The following is a 20,126-nucleotide window of genomic DNA, read 5'->3' as shown; positions in this document are numbered from 1 at the left end:
TGCTTGGAGGAATGGGCCAAAATACCAGCAACAGTGTGTGAAACCCTTGTGAAGACTTACAGAAAATGTTTGACCTCTGTCATTGCCAACAAAGGGTATATAACAAAGTATTGAGATAAACTTTTGTTATTGACCAAATACTTATTTTCCACCATCATTTGCAAATAAATTCATTAAAAATCCTACAATGTGATTTTCTGGATTTTTTTTCTCATTTTGTCTGTCATAGTTGCAGTGTACCTATGATGAAAATTACAGGCCTCTCTCATCTTTTTAAGTGGGAGAACTTGTACAATTGGTGGCTGACTAAATACTTTTTTGCCCCACTGTAGCTCAGTATTTGAAACATTTATTTTATACAGTCAATGGGTAGGTCCATGGTTAATTTTGAGACTCCCCCTTAACTCAGTCTGTCTCTCTCCCTCTCTCTCTGACATATTGTCCTGCCTGGGTCAGGTTGTGCCCCCCTCCTTGCAGCTCCGCCCCCACCACCCAGAGCCTCACTCTGCTCTGCACAGCCCTGCTGCCCTGACTGCTGCTCACATCCAGGGAGAGGGTGGCCGAGCCAACCAGGCTACCCAGGCAGGCGGAGGCAGGTATGCCAGAGACGTGTCCCTGTTGCTGAGAGTGGGTGCAGACCCGAGCTGGAGGATCATGGCAGCAGTAAGATCTCTGAGGGACCTGCTTAAACCCCTGAGGCCCAGCAACCCACGCTACGCCTACAGATACCCAGAGTGTAGATACAACCAGGAATACAGAGAGATGGCAGGACTACACTACCCATACTTCCCTGCTATATAGACAATGTTAAGTCCACAGGTGCAGATATGACCAGATATGAAACCTGGTGGGACTGCAGAGCTTTGAGATCGGACTGGCACAGGGACTTTAGAAACGTTATGGAACAGGACAGAACTGATGCCAGGGTGGTGTGTGCTGGAATTGACTATGCACTGAGCTGAATTGCCTATGCATACAAAGGGGGTGGTGCTTCTACACAGGGTTGTGCATGTGATCTGTCGTAACAGCTTGTAGTGCTTGCTTGTGTAGAAATGAGGCCTGTCAGAGTTAACTAATTCACTTTTTGTCATTTTAGTGTACTAATATTTTTTCATTGTGATAAACCACATTGCAATCAAAATACACTGAAAACGTCCGAAATACATAATCTACAGCTAAATACAACAATGTGATGTCAAAAGTTGACAGTGATGTTAACCGTTAAAGTAATGCTTTATTAATGTACCTGAATGTGGAATGGGCACAGATGAGGATCTACCTGTGCAGAGCAACACATGCCCCTTTGCCCTTCCAGTCTCCAAAGTGCCCTTTTTGTGGTGGTATAATTTCCCCCAAAAGTAGTTTTTTTTCCTATACATTTTTGGTGGGTTGTTCTTTAAATTCTCATCTATGCTTCAGAATCAAAAAGTTGAGAGTCTTGATTCTTGACCAGTTTGCAAAGTGGGCATGCACATCCAGTGACCAAAAGTAACTTTAAAAAAATGTATTCCAGTTTCGCAAAAACAGAGTTGGCCTAAGTTTATCATCCATAGAAAATTCAGTTTAGCAAAATCTACTAGTGACTCATTTTCACTAGAACAAAAGGCTAGCTGGCGATCTACTAGCGACTCATCTAGAACAAAAGGCTACCTGGAAATCTACTTGCGACTCATCTTCGCTAGAACAAAAGGCTACCTGGCGATCTGATTGACCCTTGTCATATTTCAGATACTGTAGGTGCAGTTCGGTGGCTAGGGGCAGATCATACACACATGCCCGACTTAGACACAGGCAGTAGTGCTGGCAGAACCTGGCCATAGATTAGTGTTTGTCAACCATTTCCCGTACCAGTGACTGTTGAGACATGGTCCTCCTCTTTCAACCAGCTCACGCCATGGCTGCAGATCCAACTTTTTCTGGATTTTTTTTGTCCCTGACTACAAGATCAGGAGCTTCCTGAAGATTTTGTGTATGCAGATATTCTCCACGTGCAGAGAACCCGCTACTCAGGTGAAAGGTGCCTGTTTAATAAAGTTAGATCAAGCTGAATCGATGTCTGCAAGATCTCAAATAATGATCACAGTATTCGACATAACAGAACCAAGTATAACAGCATAGCGTTACTGTAAGACAAAAGAACCACCACATTTAATCGTGAATGATATATTCTTAAAGTTTTACCCACAGTAACCAACCATTTGATCTCAGATCAGTTTCATGGGGATATATGCATTTAAATCTGGAGTTTTTGAAGTAGCCTTCAGTGATGTTTTGAATGATGTACAATGAGCTAATTTCAGAGCAGATGGTGTGAACTGTAGCGTAGCCTACCTGTGTATTTTGCCTAGTGGGGTGCGCTGTTCATTTTGGCCACGAGCAAAAAATGCGGTGGAGGTTTAGTCTTACAGTAACATTACACTGTGCTATTATATTCAGTAATGTTTTGTAGAATACTGTGATCATTATGTGATCTTGCAGACCTTGATTCAGCCTGATCTAACTTGACCCGAGTAGCCTGTTCTCTGCGTGTTTAGTATAGAACATACAGTAGACAACTCCAGATCTTTTAGTCGGAGGACTAAAGATGCAGAAAACGTTGGATCCACAGCCAAAACAAATACAATATTTCAAAACACCCCAGGAGATAACTGTTCCTCTGTCTGGAGATACAACTCACCACTAGAACTGTTCCTCTGTCTGGAGATCCAACTCACCACTAGAACTGTTCCTCTGCCTGGAGATACAACTCACCACTAGAACTAGATACTCACCACTAGAACTGTCCTCTGTCTGGAGATACAACTCACCACTATAACTGTTCCTCTGCCTGGAGATACAACTCACCACTATAACTGTTCCTCTGTCTGGAGATACAACTCACCACTCACACCACTATAACTGTTCCTCTGCCTGGAGAACTGTTCCTCTGTCTGGAGATACAACTCACCACTATAACTGTTCCTCTGTCTGGAGATACAACTCACCACTATAACTGTTCCTCTGGAGATACAACTCACCACTAGAACTGTTCCTGTCCTTTAGCCATTTGGTTTGCCTCCCTGTTGTGCTGTCTCAGCATCTTCTCTGCTGTCAATCTGTACTTCTTCTTGTTCTCCGTCTGTCTGCCTGCTTAAGCCTTATAAGTTATGTTGCAAATGAGTGCCTGTTATATGTGTTCCCGTGAATCAACACCTACCCTATGTGTTAATTATTATTATTACAGGGCTCCAGACTAACATTTTCCCTTGGCCCCTGACCAAATCATTTAGTCATCTTACAAAGTAGTTAATTAAGAACTTAATAAATATCAAATCAAATCAAATTTTATTTGTCACATACACATGGTTAGCAGATGTTAATGCGAGTGTAGCGAAATGCTTGTGCTTCTAGTTCCGACAATGCAGTAATAACCAACAAGTAATCTAACTAACAATTCCTAAACTACTGTCTTATACACAGTGTAAGGGGATAAAGAATATGTACATAAGGATATATGAATGAGTGATGGTACAGAGCAGCATAGGCAAGATACAGTAGATGGTATCGAGTACAGTATATACATATGAGATGAGTATGTAAACAAAGTGGCATAGTTAAAGTGGCTATTGATACATGTATTACATAAGGATGCAGTCGATGATATAGAGTACAGTATATACGTATGCATATGAGATGAATAATGTAGGGTAAGTAACATTATATAAGGTAGCATTGTTTAAAGTGGCTAGTGATATATTTACATCATTTCCCATCAATTCCCATTATTAAAGTGGCTGGAGTTGAGTCAGTGTCATTGTGTTGGCAGCAGCCACTCAATGTTAGTGGTGGCTGTTTAACAGTCTTATGGCCTTGAGATAGAAGCTGTTTTTCAGTCTCTCGGTCCCAGCTTTGATGCACCTGTACTGACCTCGCCTTCTGGATGATAGCGGGGTGAACAGGCAGTGGCTCGGGTGGTTGATGTCCTTGATGATCTTTATGGCCTTCCTGTAACATCGGGTGGTGTAGGTGTCCTGGAGGGCAGGTAGTTTGCCCCCGGTGATGCGTTGTGCAGACCTCACTACCCTCTGGAGAGCCTTACGGTTGAGGGCGGAGCAGTTGCCGTACCAGGCGGTGATACAGCCCGCCAGGATGCTCTCGATTGTGCATCTGTAGAAGTTTGTGAGTGCTTTTGGTGACAAGCCGAATTTCTTCAGCCTCCTGAGGTTGAAGAGGCGCTGCTGCGCCTTCTTCACGATGCTGTCTGTGTGAGTGGACCAATTCAGTTTGTCTGTGATGTGTATGCCGAGGAACTTAAAACTTGCTACCCTCTCCACTACTGTTCCATCGATGTGGATAGGGGGGTGTTCCCTCTGCTGTTTCCTGAAGTCCACAATCATCTCCTTAGTTTTGTTGACGTTGAGTGTGAGGTTATTTTCCTGACACCACACTCCGAGGGCCCTCACTTCCTCCCTGTAGGCCGTCTCGTCGTTGTTGGTAATCAAGCCTACCACTGTTGTGTCGTCCGCAAACTTGATGATTGAGTTGGAGGCGTGCGTGGGTGAACAGGGAGTACAGGAGAGGGCTCAGAACGCACCCTTGTGGGGCCCCAGTGTTGAGGATCAGCGGGGAGGAGATGTTGTTGCCTACCCTCACCACCTGGGGGCGGCCCGTCAGGAAGTCCAGTACCCAGTTGCACAGGGCGGGGTCGAGACCCAGGGTCTCGAGCTTGATGACGAGCTTGGAGGGTACTATGGTGTTGAATGCCGAGCTGTAGTCGATGAACAGCATTCTCACGTAGGTATTCCTCTTGTCCAGATGGGTTAGGGCAGTGTGCAGTGTGGTTGAGATTGCATCGTCTGTGGACCTATTTGGGCGGTAAGCAAATTGGAGTGGGTCTAGGGTGTCAGGTAGGGTGGATGTGATATGGTCCTCGGCTAGTCTCTCAAAGCACTTCATGATGACGGAAGTGAGTGCTACGGGGCGGTAGTCGTTTAGCTCAGTTACCTTAGCTTTCTTGGGAACAGGAACAATGGTGGCCCTCTTGAAGCATGTGGGAACAGCAGACTGGTATAGGGATTGATTGAATATGTCCGTAAACACACTGGCCAGCTGGTCTGCGCATGCTCTGAGGGCGCGGCTGGGGATGCCGTCTGGGCCTGCTGCCTTGCGAGGGTTAACACGTTTAAATGTCTTACTCACCTCGGCTGCAGTGAAGGAGAGACCGCATGTTTTCGTTGCAGGCCGTGTCAGTGGCACTGTATTGCCCTCAAAGGGGGCAAAAAAGTTATTTAGTCTGCCTGGGAGCAAGACATCCTGGTCCGTGACTGGGCTGGGTTTCTTCCTGTAGTCCGTGATTGACTGTAGACCCTGCCACATGCCTCTTGTGTCTGAGCCGTTGAATTGAGATTCTACTTTGTCTCTGTACTGACGCTTAGCTTGTTTGATAGCCTTGCGGAGGGAATAGCTGCACTGTTTGTATTCGGTCATGTTACCAGACACCTTGCCCTGATTAAAAGCAGTGGTTCGCGCTTTCAGTTTCACGCGAATGCTGCCATCAATCCACGGTTTCTGGTTAGGGAATGTTTTAATCCTTGCTATGGGAACGACATCTTCAAAGCACGTTCTAATGAACTCAGCGTATTCGTCAATGAAACATATCCCAGTCCACGTGATGGAAGCAGTCTTGGAGTGTGGAGTCAGCTTGGTCGGACCAGCGTTGGACAGACCTCAGCGTGGGAGCCTCTAGTTTTAGTGCGGAAGTTAGAGTAACAATGATCCAAGGTTTTTCCACCCCTGGTTGCGCAATCGATATGCTGATAAAATTTAGGGAGTCTTGTTTTCAGATTAGCCTTGTTAAAATCCCCAGCTACAATGAATGCAGCCTCCGGATAAATGGTTTCCAGTTTGCAAAGAGTTAAATAAAGTTTGTTCAGAGCCATTGATGTGTCTGCTTGGGGGGGGGATATATACGGCTGTGATTATAATCGAAGAGAATTCTCTTGGTAGATAATGCGGTCTACATTTGATTGTGAGGAATTCTAAATCAGGTGAACAGAAGGATTTGAGTTCCTGTATGTTTCTTTCATCACACCATGTCTCGTTAGCCATAAGGCATCCGCCCCTGCCCCTCTTCTTACCAGAAAGGTGTCTGTTTCTGTCGGCGCGATGCGTGGAGAAACACGTTGGCTGCACCGCTTCGGATAGCGTCTCTCCAGTGAGCCATGTTTCCGTGAAGCACAGAACGTTACAGTCTCTGATGTCCCTCTGGAATGCTACCCTTGCTCGGATTTCATCAACCTTGTTGTCAAGAGACTGGACATTGGCGAGAAGAATGCTAGGGAGTGGTGCACGGTGTGCCCGTCTCCGGAGTCTGACCAGAAGACCGCCTCGTTTCCCTCTTTTTCGGAGTCGTTTTTTTGGGTCGCTGCATGCGATCCATTCCGTTGTCCTGTTTGTAAGGCAGAACACAGGATCCGCGTCGCGAAAAACATATTCTTGGTCGTACTGATGGTGAGTTGACGCTGATCTTATATTCAGTAGTTCTTCTCGACTGTATGTAAATGAAACCTAAGATGACCTGGGGTACTAATGTAAGAAATAACACGTAAAAAAACAAAAACTGCATAGTTTCCTAGGAACGCGAAGCGAGGCGGCCATCTCTGTCGGCGCCGGGCTATTCACTGAGCTATTCAAGAAATACGTTATTTCATCTAACACGTCCAAGCAGGAATGCATGACAAGATATTTTCTGCAACCTAATCCAGTGATTGTCAAGAATTTGGGGTTGACAATTAGACTATAGTTACTCTTATTTTACTGTCAAAATAGGACTCCTTTCCAGATTTATTTTTGTTCAATAGAGATTAATCACATACAATAAGTAATATCACAGGTATTTTGGGTTTAACACCCAAGGATGTGGAACCTCAACACATTAACTACAGTGAGGTCCAAAAGTATTGGAACAGTGATACATTTAGTTGTTTTGGCTCTGTACTCCAGCACTTTGGATTTGAAATTATACAATTACTTTAAGGTTAAAGTGCAGACTGGCAGCTTTAATTTGAGGTTATTTTCATTCCGATCAGGTGAACTGTTTAGAAATTAACACACTTCTTATACATATCCCAACCCATTTTTAGTGGACAAAAAGTATTAGGACAAATTCACAAAAGTAGTAAAAAGTATATTATTTGGTCTCATATTCATAGCATGCAATGACTACATCAAGCTTGTGACTCTACAAATGTGTTGGATGCATATTGCCAGATGGCCAATCTACCCTACTACTGGCTATATGTCTAAAGAGAAGCAGCTGTAACATGGCACTGCTTTCAACCTTATAGGATGAAGATGGAATATTGTGGTAATTTAGAGCCCTCTGCATGCAGACTGCCCTCCACAATGACAAAGTGAAAACATGTTAATAAATGTTTGCAAATTTATTGAAAATGAGATACAGAAATATCTAATTTACATAAGTATTCACACCCCTGAGTCAATACATGTTAGAATTATCTTTCTGGGTTAGTCTCTAATAGCGTTGCACACCTGGATTGTACAATATTTGCACATTATTCTTTAAGCTCTGTCAAGTTGGTTGTTGATCATTGGTAGAAAGTAATTTTTAAGTCTTGCCAGAGATTTTCAATTTGTTGATTGTGGCCTGTGGAATGTTGTCCCACTCCTCTTTAATGGCTGTGTGAAGTTGCTGGATATTGGCGAGAACTGGAACACGCTGTCATACACGTCGATCCAGAGCATCCCAAACAGGCTCAATGGGTGACATGTCTGATGAGTATGCAAGCAATGGAAGAACTGGGAAATGTTCAGCTTTGAGGAATTGTGTACAGACCTTTTGACATGGGGCCGTGCATTATCATGCTGAAACATGAGGTGATGGCGGCAGATGAATGGCACGACAATGGGCCTCAGGATCTCGTCACTATATCTCTGTGCATTGAAATCGCCATCAAAAAAAGTATGTGTTTGTTGTCCATAGCTTATGCCTGCCCATACCATTACTCCACCATGGGGCACTATGTTCACAACATTGACATCAACAAACCGCTCGCCCACGCGACGCCATACACGCTGTTTGCCATCTGCCCATGAAGAGCACACGTCTCTGAAGTTGGTTACGACGCCAAACTGCAGTCAGGTCAAGATCCTGGTGAGGACGACGAGCTTCCCCGAGACTGTTTCAGACAGTTTGTTCAAAAATTATTTGGTTGTGCAAACCCACAGTTTCATCAGCTGTCCGGGGGGCTGGTTTCAGACGATCCCACAGGTGAAGAAACGTGGAGTTCTGGGCTGGTGTGGTTACACATGGTCTGCGGTTGTGAGGCTGGTTGAACGTATTGTCAAATTCTCTAAAACGACATTTGGAGGCAGCTTATGGTAGAGAAATGAACAATAAATGATCTGGCGAAAGCTCTGGTGGACATTCCTGCAGTCAGCATATCATTGGCTCACTTTCTCAAAACTTGAGATATGTGACATTTTAGAGTAGCCTTTTATTGTTCCCAGCACAAGGTGCACCTGTGTAATGATCATGCTGTTTAAATGAACTTCTTGATATGCCACACCTGTCAGGTGGATGGATTATCTTGGCAAAAGAGAAATGCTCACTAACAGGGATGTAAACAAATTTATGCACAACATTTGAGAGAAATAAGCTTTTTGTACGTATGGAACATTTCTGGGATCTTTTATTTCAGCTCATGAAACATGGGACCAACACTTTACATGTTGCGTTTATATTTTTGTTCAGTGTATATACAGGGTCAGTCAGTTCCAGTACATGTTGCGTTTATATGTTTGTTCAGTGTATATACAGGGTCAGTCAGTTCCAGTACATGTTGCGTTTATATGTTTGTTCAGTGTATATACAGGGTCAGTCAGTTCCAGTACATGTTGCGTTTATATGTTTGTTCAGTGTATATACAGGGTCAGTCAGTTCCAGTACATGTTGCGTTTATATTTTTGTTCAGTGTATGAAGTGTGGTGATGTGTTGGATTTGCCCCCAACAAAATGCTTTGTATTCAGGACAAAGTTTATTTCTTTGCAGCTTTACATTAGTGCCTTGTTGTTTTGGAATGGAAAGGGTTCCTTCTGTTCACTATGTCGTTTACGAGGCCAATGTGATAGGAGTCAACAGAGGATGGATCAACAACATTGTAGTTACTCCACAATACTAAAATGAAATCCCTGAGAGGTTTTCCTTCCTCTACAGAAACAATAAGGAAGGACTCCTGTATCTAGTGACTGGGTATATTGATACACCATCCAAAGTGTAAATAATAACTTCACCAGGCTCAAACGTATATTCCATGTCTGCTTTTTTCTATACCCATCTACCAATAGGTGCCCTTCTTTGCGAGGCATTGGAAAAGCACCAACAAACGTGGAGGGTGTAAATACTTTCTAAAAAGGCACTGTAGGCAGAGTATGGCTATGAGTAACAAAAGGAACAGTAGCAGCAGCGTTTATGAGTGGGAAAGTATGGTGTGGTGTCAGTATGTGAATCCAGCCATTAACTCAATTTCATTTTTTTTAACCATTTGATAGCCCTAGTAGTAATGCTTGCCTTCTTCAGACCTCAGCAGTGGTGTATTGGAGAAGTGGGTATACTCTTTTAATTTTTCCCAAAATCTCACAAAACGTGACATACACGCTGAATGACCTAAAATTATCAATCCCATAATTGTTTTTTCACAGTCAGGCCAACCTAAGCTGTACAAGTAGGCTATTAGTAGACCTACTATTGAAACATGAGGCTGTCAAATGAGTCAGAAATTCACAGGCTTCAGAGGTTTAATTTTCTTCAGGTTCTCTCTCAAAGTTCCACTTCTTTTTCTAGAAAAACAACATAGGATGTTTTAAGTCCACAACAATCCTTAAACCACGTCGGGAAAATCTTAGAAAAGTAGATTTGAGTGTAGTTACCCTTTATTTCAACTGTGCAGGCACCTAACACTGTTGTTTGGTTTCTGTAGTGCACACGAGATGGATTACTGACGCAAACAATCACCATATCAGTGTGCCAGGTAAGTATATGCTACTTTGGGAGATACAGCAGTTAACGTTGAATGGAGGATTTCGGGAAAGCCATTCCATCTACCAGAAGAGTGTTAAGGCCTATCATTAGCATCGCTATATTCATTAGCATCGCTATGTCTTACCTTGTTTCAAAGCAGCCTATAGCCAAAATCCCACCATAGAAACGTGGAGGCAATTATTTAATAAAGACTTCCTCATATGCGCTCTCCTGTTCTTTTGGTTTTCAAATCAACTTTCTTTCATAACCAAATGCATTATCCTAGTTATATTAGCAACCCAAATGTAGTTTTTGCATCTTTGGAACTCCCCTCTTTCTACATTTCTAATGGGATATTTCCATCTCTCTCCATGAAACTGCTCGCATGTGTGGTGTGCATTTTAGAAGTGTCTTCCCGCAAATTGCATTTTGAGAAACATTTGTGAGTAGGCCTACCACCGTGTGCACATTGCTGTGCTTAAAATGTGAACTAGTTTATCAACACTATAAGCTAAACGTTCTGATCTGTTCCATCAGTCTTCATTTATATGGCATATACCTCCACTACACTACTTTGACACGCATCGTGGGGATTAAGGAGTATACTCAATGCCGACAAAACGAAGTGGGTATACCCACCACTGGACCTTGGCTAGCCAGTATCAGGTAGTGAAGCGGTCAGCAGCTGACCTCCGCTAGCCAGTATCAGGTAGTGAAGCGGTCAGCAGCTGACCTCCGCTAGCCAGTATCAGGTAGTGAAGCGGTCAGCAGCTGACCTCCGCTAGCAGCTGAGCCTCCGCTAGCCAGTATCAGGTAGTGAAGCGGTCAGCAGCTGACCTCCGCTAGCCAGTATCAGGTAGTGAAGCGGTCAGCAGCTGACCTCCGCTAGCCAGTATCAGGTAGTGAAGCGGTCAGCAGCTGACCTCCGCTAGCCAGTATCAGGTAGTGAAGCGGTCAGCAGCTGACCTCCGCTAGCCAGTATCAGGTAGTGAAGCGGTCAGCAGCTGACCTCCACTAGCCAGTATCTAGGTAGTGAAGCGGTCAGCAGCTGACCTCCACTAGCCAGTATCAGGTAGTGAAGCGGTCAGCAGCTGACCTCCACTAGCCAGTATCAGGTAGTGAAGCGGTCAGCAGCTGACCTCCACTAGCCAGTATCAGGTAGTGAAGCGGTCAGCAGCTGACCTCCACTAGCCAGTATCAGGTAGTGAAGCGGTCAGCAGCTGACCTCCACTAGCCAGTATCAGGTAGTGAAGCGGTCAGCAGCTGACCTCCACTAGCCAGTATCAGGTAGTGAAGCTGACCTCCACTAGGTCAGCAGCTGACCTCCACTAGCCAGTATCAGGTAGTGAAGCGGTCAGCAGCTGACCTCCACTAGCCAGTATCAGGTAGTGAAGCCAGCAGCTGACCTCCACTAGCCAGTATCAGGTAGTGAAGCGGTCAGCAGCTGACCTCCACTAGCCAGTATCAGGTAGTGAAGCGGTCAGCAGCTGACCTCCACTAGCCAGTATCAGGTAGTGAAGCGGTCAGCAGCTGACCTCCACTAGCCAGTATCAGGTAGTGAAGCGGTCAGCAGCTGACCTTGGCTAGCCAGTATCAGGTAGTGAAGCGGTCAGCAGCTGACCTTGGCTAGCCAGTATCAGGTAGTGAAGCGGTCAGCAGCTGACCTTGGCTAGCCAGTATCAGGTAGTGAAGCGGTCAGCAGCTGACCTTGGCTAGCCAGTATCAGGTAGTGAAGCGGTCAGCAGCTGACCTCCACTAGCCAGTATCAGGTAGTGAAGCGGTCAGCAGCTGACCTCCACTAGCCAGCAGGTAGTGAGCCAGTACCTCCACTAGCCAGTATCAGGTGAAGCGGTCAGCAGCTGACCTCCACTAGCCAGTATCAGGTAGTGAAGCGGTCAGCAGCTGACCTCCACTAGCCAGTATCAGGTAGTGAAGCGGTCAGCAGCTGACCTCCACTAGCCAGTATCAGGTAGTGAAGCGGTCAGCAGCTGACCTCCACTAGCCAGTATCAGGTAGTGAAGCGGTCAGCAGCTGACCTCCACTAGCCAGTATCAGGTAGTGAAGCGGTCAGCAGCTGACCTCCACTAGCCAGTATCAGGTAGTGAAGCGGTCAGCAGCTGACCTCCACTAGCCAGTATCAGGTAGTGAAGCGGTCAGCAGCTGACCTCCACTAGCCAGTGACCTCTAGCCAGTATCAGGTGTGAAGCGGTCAGCAGCTGACCTCCAGTATCTAGCCAGCAGCTGACCTTGGCTAGCCAGTATCAGGTGAAGCGGTCAGCAGCAGCTGACCTCCACTGAGCCAGTATCAGGTAGTGAAGCGGTCAGCAGCTGACCTTGGCTAGCCAGTATCAGGTAGTGAAGCGGTCAGCAGCTGACCTTGGCTAGCCAGTATCAGGTAGTGAAGCGGTCAGCAGCTGACCTCCACTAGCCAGTATCAGGTAGTGAAGCGGTCAGCAGCTGACCTCCACTAGCCAGTATCAGGTAGTGAAGCGGTCAGCAGCTGACCTTGGCTAGCCAGTATCAGGTAGTGAAGCGGTCAGCAGCTGACCTTGGCTAGCCAGTATCAGGTAGTGAAGCGGTCAGCAGCTGACCTCCACTAGCCAGTATCAGGTAGTGAAGCGGTCAGCAGCTGACCTTGGCTAGCCAGTATCAGGTAGTGAAGCGGTCAGCAGCTGACCTTGGCTAGCCAGTATCAGGTAGTGAAGCGGTCAGCAGCTGACCTTGGCTAGCCAGTATCAGGTAGTGAAGCGGTCAGCATCTCTGTGCATCAGAGGAGAGATTAAACTAGAGAAGAAACACGAGAGAAGTTCCAGATGTAAATGAATACAACTTCTGTTTAATGACTCAAACATCCTTCAAACAATAAAACCATTTCAAGGAGTCTCTGGAAAAATGCTTTGCTAAAGCAGTTTTATTCGTATAGAAAACGTAGGAAAGGTCGTGTATAAAACTCCTTTAAATGGCAGGTCATCTGTGGGGAAAAAATTACAGCATTCGATCAACAAATATTTTCAAGCAATAAATATACATTTTATAAATAGTGTAAATTTACAGCAAAGGTTAGAAAAAAAAAGTTTATTCCATAAAAGTCTCTTGGTGACTTGGCTGTTAATGTCTCTCTCATTGGAATACTATTTTACCTACAGAACCAAACCATATGGTTCCAAAATAACAAAAACAGTAAAATATATATATATATTACTTTACAAAATGTTTTCTTCTTCTTATTTTCTTGCCCAAAGACGACTTCTATTTACTAACATACAAAAGACCAGCGATTCTAGGACGTAGACTCAAGGGGGGACACACCAACTCAGAGCACGTTTGTATCAGCCCACAAACATCATTAAAAAAGGGAAATGTGTATCAAGTCAGTAGTCTGTGTGTGATGTTGTTGCCAGTTTTAACAAAATATATATACAAAAGAAATGCGGTCATCATTTTTGTTAGCTATTGTGCCAGACAGCAATTAAGTAGTTTTTTGGGGGGTATCTGTACTTTACTATTTATATTTTGGACAACTTTTATTTCGCTACATTTCAACAAAAAAAAAAAAAGTACTTTTTACTCCATACATTTTTGCCTGACACCCAAAAGTACTCGTTACACTTGAAATGCTTAGCAGGACAGGAAAATGGTCTAATTCACACACTTATCTAGAGAACATCCCTACTGCCTCTGATCTGGCAGACTCACTAATCACAAATGCTTAATTTGTTAATGATATCTGAGTGTTGGAGTGTGCCCTTGCTATTTGTTAATGATATCCGAGTGTTGGAGTGTGCCCCTTGCTATCTGTAAATTAAAAAATAAATCAAATGTGTCCATCTGCTTTGCCTAATATAAGAAATGTGTAATTATTTATACTTGTACTTTTGATTAAGTATATTTTAGCAATTACATTTACTTTTGATACTGAAGTATATTTAAAACCATATAGTTTAAAACCATATAGTAGACTTTTACTCAAGTAGTATTTTACTGGTGGCTGGTGATTTTCTATCAAGGTATCTTTACCTCTACTCAAGTATGATAATGGGGTACTTTTTCCACCACGGCTGGTGGAGAAGGCAGGAGTAATGCCCTCCCCCTCCAGTCCTCTAGGAGGAGACACCTCACCTCCACTCTGGGCAGGTTGCATAGACACACAGCTTTTCACCCAGCTGCCTTGTGGAATATCTACAGAAAGCAGAAGAGGACTGCTGGCTCACTTCCTGAATATCAGAAAAGGGGCTTCCGGTGGCTTCTGGGAGTACAGCATGGATTCTTATTGTCCTCAGAACAACATAATGTTACCGTCAAGAGGATGATGGCAAAGGAGGAGCCTGTGGAGGGAGAACGAGATAGGGATGAGAGAGAGATAGGGATGAGAGAGAGAGAGAGATGAGATTAATGTAAACTGGTTGAAGACTTACTAATGAACAAGCTAGTACCTTTTTTCGAAACAATAACTCATATGAATTTAACTCACTAGTGTGTAGACTTACTACTGTGAATGCCACCATGTGTAGGGTAATGCTATTTATGGGGTGTCCACGTATTGACATATGTAGGGTAATGCTTTTTATGGGGTGCCCAAGTATTGACACCATGTGTAGGGTAATGCTTTTTATGGAGTGCCCAAGTATTGACACCATGTGTAGGGTAATGCTTTTTAAGGGGTGTCCACGTGTTGACATCATATGTAGGCTACTGCTTTTTATGGGGTGCCCAAGTATTGACACCATGTGTAGGGTAATGCTTTTTAAGGGGTGCCCAAGTATTGACACCATGTGTAGGGTAATGCTTTTTAAGGGGTGCCCAAGTATTGACACCATGTGTAGGGTAATGCTTTTTAAGGGGTGGAAGTGACTGCAGTAATTATGCAAGGAAGAATGATTGCTTAGTGAAAGTGAATGTTGCCTCCTTGCATAATGCACAGTTTCAGTGTCCATTTTTCCACTTGTTTAAACTTCCATCCTTGGGACAGTAACTTAAACTAAAAAAGAAACGTTCTCTCACTGTCAACTGCATTTATTTTCAGCAAACTTAACATGTGTAAATATTTGTATGAACAAAACAAGATTCAACATAAATTGAACAAGTTCCACAGAAATTGAATAATGTGTCCCTGAACAAAGGGGGGCAAAATCAAAAGTTGCAGCAGTCAGTATCTGGCCACCAGCAGCATTAACTTCTTAGTGCTAGGGGGCAGTATTCGGAAGTTTGGATAATGAGGTGCCCAAAGTAAACTGCCTGTTACTCAGGCCCAGAAGCTAGGATATGCATATAATTGGTAGTATTGGATTGAAAACTCTAAAGTTTCCAAAACTGTTAAAATAATATCTGTGAGTATAACAGAACTGGCAAAAACTCGGAGGACAATCCATCCAGATTTTTTTTAAATACAATGGTTGGAATGGGAATATAAAAGGAAGTCCTCCCAGATTGCAGTTCCTAGGGCTTCCACTAGATGTCAACAGTCTTTAGAAAGAGTTTCAGGCTTGTTTTTTGAAAAATTATCTAGAATTTTGTGGCTCTCATTTTGGCTGTAGTGTTTGTAGCGCATTCCGGTGAGTGCGCGTACTTCATTATTTATCTCCGGTAATGGTCTCCGGTATTCTCCGTCTTACATTTGATCATTTATTTACATAATAGGATACCTGAGGATTGATTAGGAACGTTGTTTGACTTGTTTAGAAGAAGTCTATTCATTTTGTATGCATTTTGAATGAGGGAAACCGGTGGATTACTGAGTCAAGCGTGCCATTGAAACATACTTTTTTGGGATATAAAGGACTTTATCGAACAAAATGACCATTCGTTATGAAATCAGTGGAATTAGAGTATGACAGCTAAGGAAATGCAGAAAATTCTGCCTGTTTGATTGCAAATATGCAAACGAAAAGTGAACACACAGCAGGCGGTTGTATAAATCACCCGTCTCCGGATTACATATTCAAAGCCATTTGCATTGCTAATTATAGCCTAATGTTAGCTAGCTAACATTGAACCTGGTTGGTTAGCTACCTGCCGATTCATTCAGGTTAGTAATGTTTTGAGTTGAGAATATGGTTCATTGTTTACCTAGCTAGCTAGCTAGCTAGAGCACAGAATAACTGGCACATTTACGAATGCTCAACACCCGTTCAATATGGCCTGTGTCAGTGAACGTTGGCAAAAAGCATCATTAAATTGTTGCCAACAGCACAGTTGCAGTCACCAAAGCTCTGGATAACATAAAAACAGCCTACCCAGCTCTGTTAGAACACTCAGTTCCCAGAAAACACTCTGGCACTCCAGATGAAATTTACAAACACACCCGTAGTATAAATCAACCTTTAGTCTTTTAATCTTTGGTTGTTTAGTACACAGCCTCACATGTGAATCCTTAAAGAGATGGGTGGGGTTAAAGCTTAAGATGGTGTGAACGATACTGAATGGTTGTAAAACAAAGATGAGCTCTCCAGTAGTAGTGCCAAAACATTCAAAGTGATTTTACAAATGTATCAACTTTCAAAGCAGAATTACTTTCCCATTGTTCCTCAACTGTAGTGTATGAAATATAATTTTAGAGCTCCGAGTCTCTACTTTTATCGATTGTAAAAAACACAATTTCAAATTTTGCTACATAAGACCGAACGAATCGAGACGGTCGGTCACAATTGGTGATTACACAATAATGCATTGTTTGTGTCTCCTCGCTCATCCATTCTCCCCCGTTCTCATCCATCATACTTGTTTCTTCATTTATTTAATCTGTTATATGTGTGAAATTAGTTTCGGTACAATTTAGGTTCGCCCTATGGGACTCCCAATCACGGCAGGTTGTGATAGAGCCTGGAATCGAATCAGGGTCTGTAGTGACGCCTCTAGCACGGAGATGCAGTGCCTTAGACCACTGCACCACTCAGGAGCCCAGGGTATCAACTGGGCACCGTACCTTCCACTGTTGTGAGAAGGAGCAGAGCATGCCCTACTGTCGGGAAGGAGGAGGAAAACCATTCATAAAATGGCATGCTGGTTAGAACGCCAGTTCTGTTTGTGACATTAAGATTCTAACAATGACAGTGTGGATTAAAGGATAAGTCAAAGACGGGCAGAGTAATAAATGGTTTTAAATTCACGAGCAATCAAAATGGCTGCTTTAGCTGGTCTAGTGTTAACCTACTGGTCATCATATAGTCACTCGTGTCCTTGTTGACTTACGAGTGTGAACTGGTCGTAGACCTGTGTGAGGTCGTCCATCTTGTACTGCTCCAGCACCACAAAGTTGTCCAGGTTAGAGCTCCCCCTACGGGCACAGTCCTGACAGTGCACCACGTATGTCTTCCTGCTGTTACTCTCACTGGTTACAAACAGCAGGGCAAACACCTCCACCTGGAAATAGGGCGAGAGTGAGTGTGTGAGGAGAGGTACATGTGTTTGTTTTGCTTTTACTCTCCTTGTGGGGACCAGAAGTCCTCACAAGGAGAGTAAAACAAGGAAAATGGGGACATTTCGCCAGCCCCTACAAGGAAAAAGTCTATTTTAGGTTTAGGGTAGGGGTTAGGTTTAGGGGTTAAATGGATACTTTGGGATTGTGGCAACGAGGCCCTTTAGTTACTTCCCCAGAGTCATCCCCACAATTTGCATGCCTCAGTGTCTAGTGTTAGCGGAATGACTGAAAGTCTATGGTATCTGCTAGCATTGACAAGCATTCTAGCAGATACCCACAGGCTTCCATTCATTACGCTAACGCTAATTAGGGGCAGAGTTCCCATTTGGGAAAGGTGACGCCAGACAATGCGACCGGGAAGATTTTAATTTACTGTCCATTTGAGAAATTCTACTGAACCATATGCATTGGGTGCATACGCCCATTACGGTGTCCACCCATAGTGCTCGGAATGACACAAATCACATTTACAATATGATAATGCATCTTAACCTCTTGCTTCTACTCGGGACGCTTGCGTCCCAACTAGAGCTCTGGAAATGCAAATGCGCTACGCTAAATGCTAATAGTATTAGTTAAAACTCAAAAGTTCATTAAAATACACATGCAGGGTATCGAATTAAAGCTACACTCGTTGTGAATCCAGGCAACAAGTCAGATTTTTAAAATGCTTTTCGGCGAAAGCATGAGAAGCTATTATCTGATAGCATGTAACACCCCAAAAGACCCACAGGGGACGTAAACAAAATAATTAGCATTTCGGCGTTACACAAACCGCACAATAAAATAGAAAACATTCATTACCTTTCACCATCTTCTTTGTTGGCACTCCTAGATGTCCCATAAACACTATTTGGGTCTTTATTTCGATTAAATCGGTCCATATAAAGCCTAGATATCGTTATATGTAGACTGTGTGATAAACAAAAAAAACATTGTTTCAAAACGTAACGTCATTTTTTAAAATTCAAAAAGTCGACGATAAACTTTCACAAAACACTTCGAAATACGTTTGTAATGCAACTTTAGGTATTAGTAAACGTTAATAAGCGATAAAATTCATCAGGAGGCGATGTAAAGATCATTAGCTGTCCGTCTGGAAAAATGTCCGGCTAGAAACTCAACGAAAATATCCGGTCCTAGACCTGAGGAGATACGGTGCCCTGCATGTGTTTGACCAAGAAAAAACTCGAAGGGAAATGACAAGACTCTAGACACCGTGTGGAAGCTGTAGGTACTGCAACCTCAGTCAATTAATTGTGGTTCACCTTTATCAATGGGTTCAAGTAGCGCATGGATATATTTTCCCATTTTCAGTGATCAGTTTTTCCTGTGCTTTTCGATGCAAATGCCGTTCTGGTAAAGCCACAGCAGTGATTTAACCAGTTTTATAAACATCTGAGTGTTTTCTATCCACACAGACTAAGCCAATGCATATACTATATTCCTGGCATGAGTAGCAGGGCGCTGAAATGTTGCGCGATTTTTAACAGAATGTTCAAAAAAGTAGAGGGTCGACTTAAGAGGTTAACAGAACATGCAACACGCGTAATGAAGCAGCCAAGAAAACGTTCAACATTTGCCAAAATGTCATTTGCGGTATAAAAAAACACCCTTCTGAACAGCGCACCTGATAGTGGTTCCATATCTGAACAGTTAGAAACTTAGAAAGAGTGGTAATCTGATGATGTAACAACTAGGATGGGTTGCTAATACGAACAGGATTGTGCCTTTGGCTTCTGGACGAAATAAAGTTTATATGAAAACCAATGCTAAGCGTCCCCAAACTTGAAACTCACGCACCTCCTATAACTCTTTATAAAAGAAATGCCTCGTTTCCATGGTCGGTTTTGAAGCAAGGTAGGACATGCCTCATAACATTAAGTAAAACAGTCAGGATACAAACAAAGTATGTTTTAAAATACATACTGCCTCCAGCTCACATTGTTAAATGGTGGGTGAAACGCTGATATCCTGTTGCCTGCACCTGAATGGTGAATGGGAGGCGTGCTTCAACTACCAGTTGAGAAATAAAAATAGATCTGGTTAAATTGTGCACTAGATGTTTTACTCCAGCAACAACCAGCTGAGGAGCAGCAGGAGAACCACATGTTTTACTCCAGCAGCAACCAGCTGAGGAGCAGCAGGAGAACCACATGTTTTACTCCAGCAGCAACCAGCTGAGGAGCAGCAGGAGAACCACATGTTTTACTCCAGCAGCAACCAGCTGAGGAGCAGCAGGAGAACCACGTTTTACTCCAGCAGCAACCAGCTGAGGAGCAGCAGGAGAACCACATGTTTTACTCCAGCAACAACCAGCTGAGGAGCAGCAGGAGAACCACGTTTTACTCCAGCAGCAACCAGCTGAGGAGCAGCAGGAGAACCACGTTTTACTCCAGCAACAACCAGCTGAGGAGCAGCAGGAGAACCACGTTTTACTCCAGCAACAAGGAGCAGCAGGAGAACCACATGTTTTACTCCAGCAGCAACCAGCTGAGGAGCAGCAGGAGAACCACGTTTTACTCCAGCAACAACCAGCTGAGGAGCAGCAGGAGAACCACGTTTTACTCCAGCAGCAACCAGCTGAGGAGCAGCAGGAGAACCACATGTTTTACTCCAGCAGCAACCAGCTGAGGAGCAGCAGGAGAACCACGTGTTACTCCAGCAACAACCAGCTGAGGAGCAGCAGG

General features: G+C 43.8%; 1 protein-coding gene across 5 annotated transcripts in view; it reads right to left on the bottom strand.

Moving 5' to 3' along the window:
* Nucleotides 1-12,835: 12,835 nt before the first annotated feature.
* Nucleotides 12,836-20,126, bottom strand: part of LOC115115956 (lysine-specific demethylase 6A-like) — an 87,535-nt gene continuing 80,244 nt past the window's right edge. For all 5 annotated transcript variants that reach the window (XM_065015745.1, XM_065015769.1, XM_065015750.1 and 2 more), the window contains 2 exons: nt 17,208-17,378; nt 12,836-14,344 (listed from right to left, as the gene is read on the bottom strand). In XM_065015745.1, coding sequence (XP_064871817.1) covers nt 14,318-14,344; nt 17,208-17,378 — 198 coding nt within the window. In that variant the 3' untranslated portion in view covers nt 12,836-14,317. The remainder of the gene's footprint in view (nt 14,345-17,207; nt 17,379-20,126) is intronic.

The sequence above is a fragment of the Oncorhynchus nerka genome, linkage group LG3, assembly GCF_034236695.1.
Source record: "Oncorhynchus nerka isolate Pitt River linkage group LG3, Oner_Uvic_2.0, whole genome shotgun sequence".
Classification (NCBI taxonomy): domain Eukaryota; kingdom Metazoa; phylum Chordata; class Actinopteri; order Salmoniformes; family Salmonidae; genus Oncorhynchus; species Oncorhynchus nerka.
Note: the sequence above shows the minus strand (reverse complement) of the source record. Positions and strands in the feature narration are given on the sequence as shown.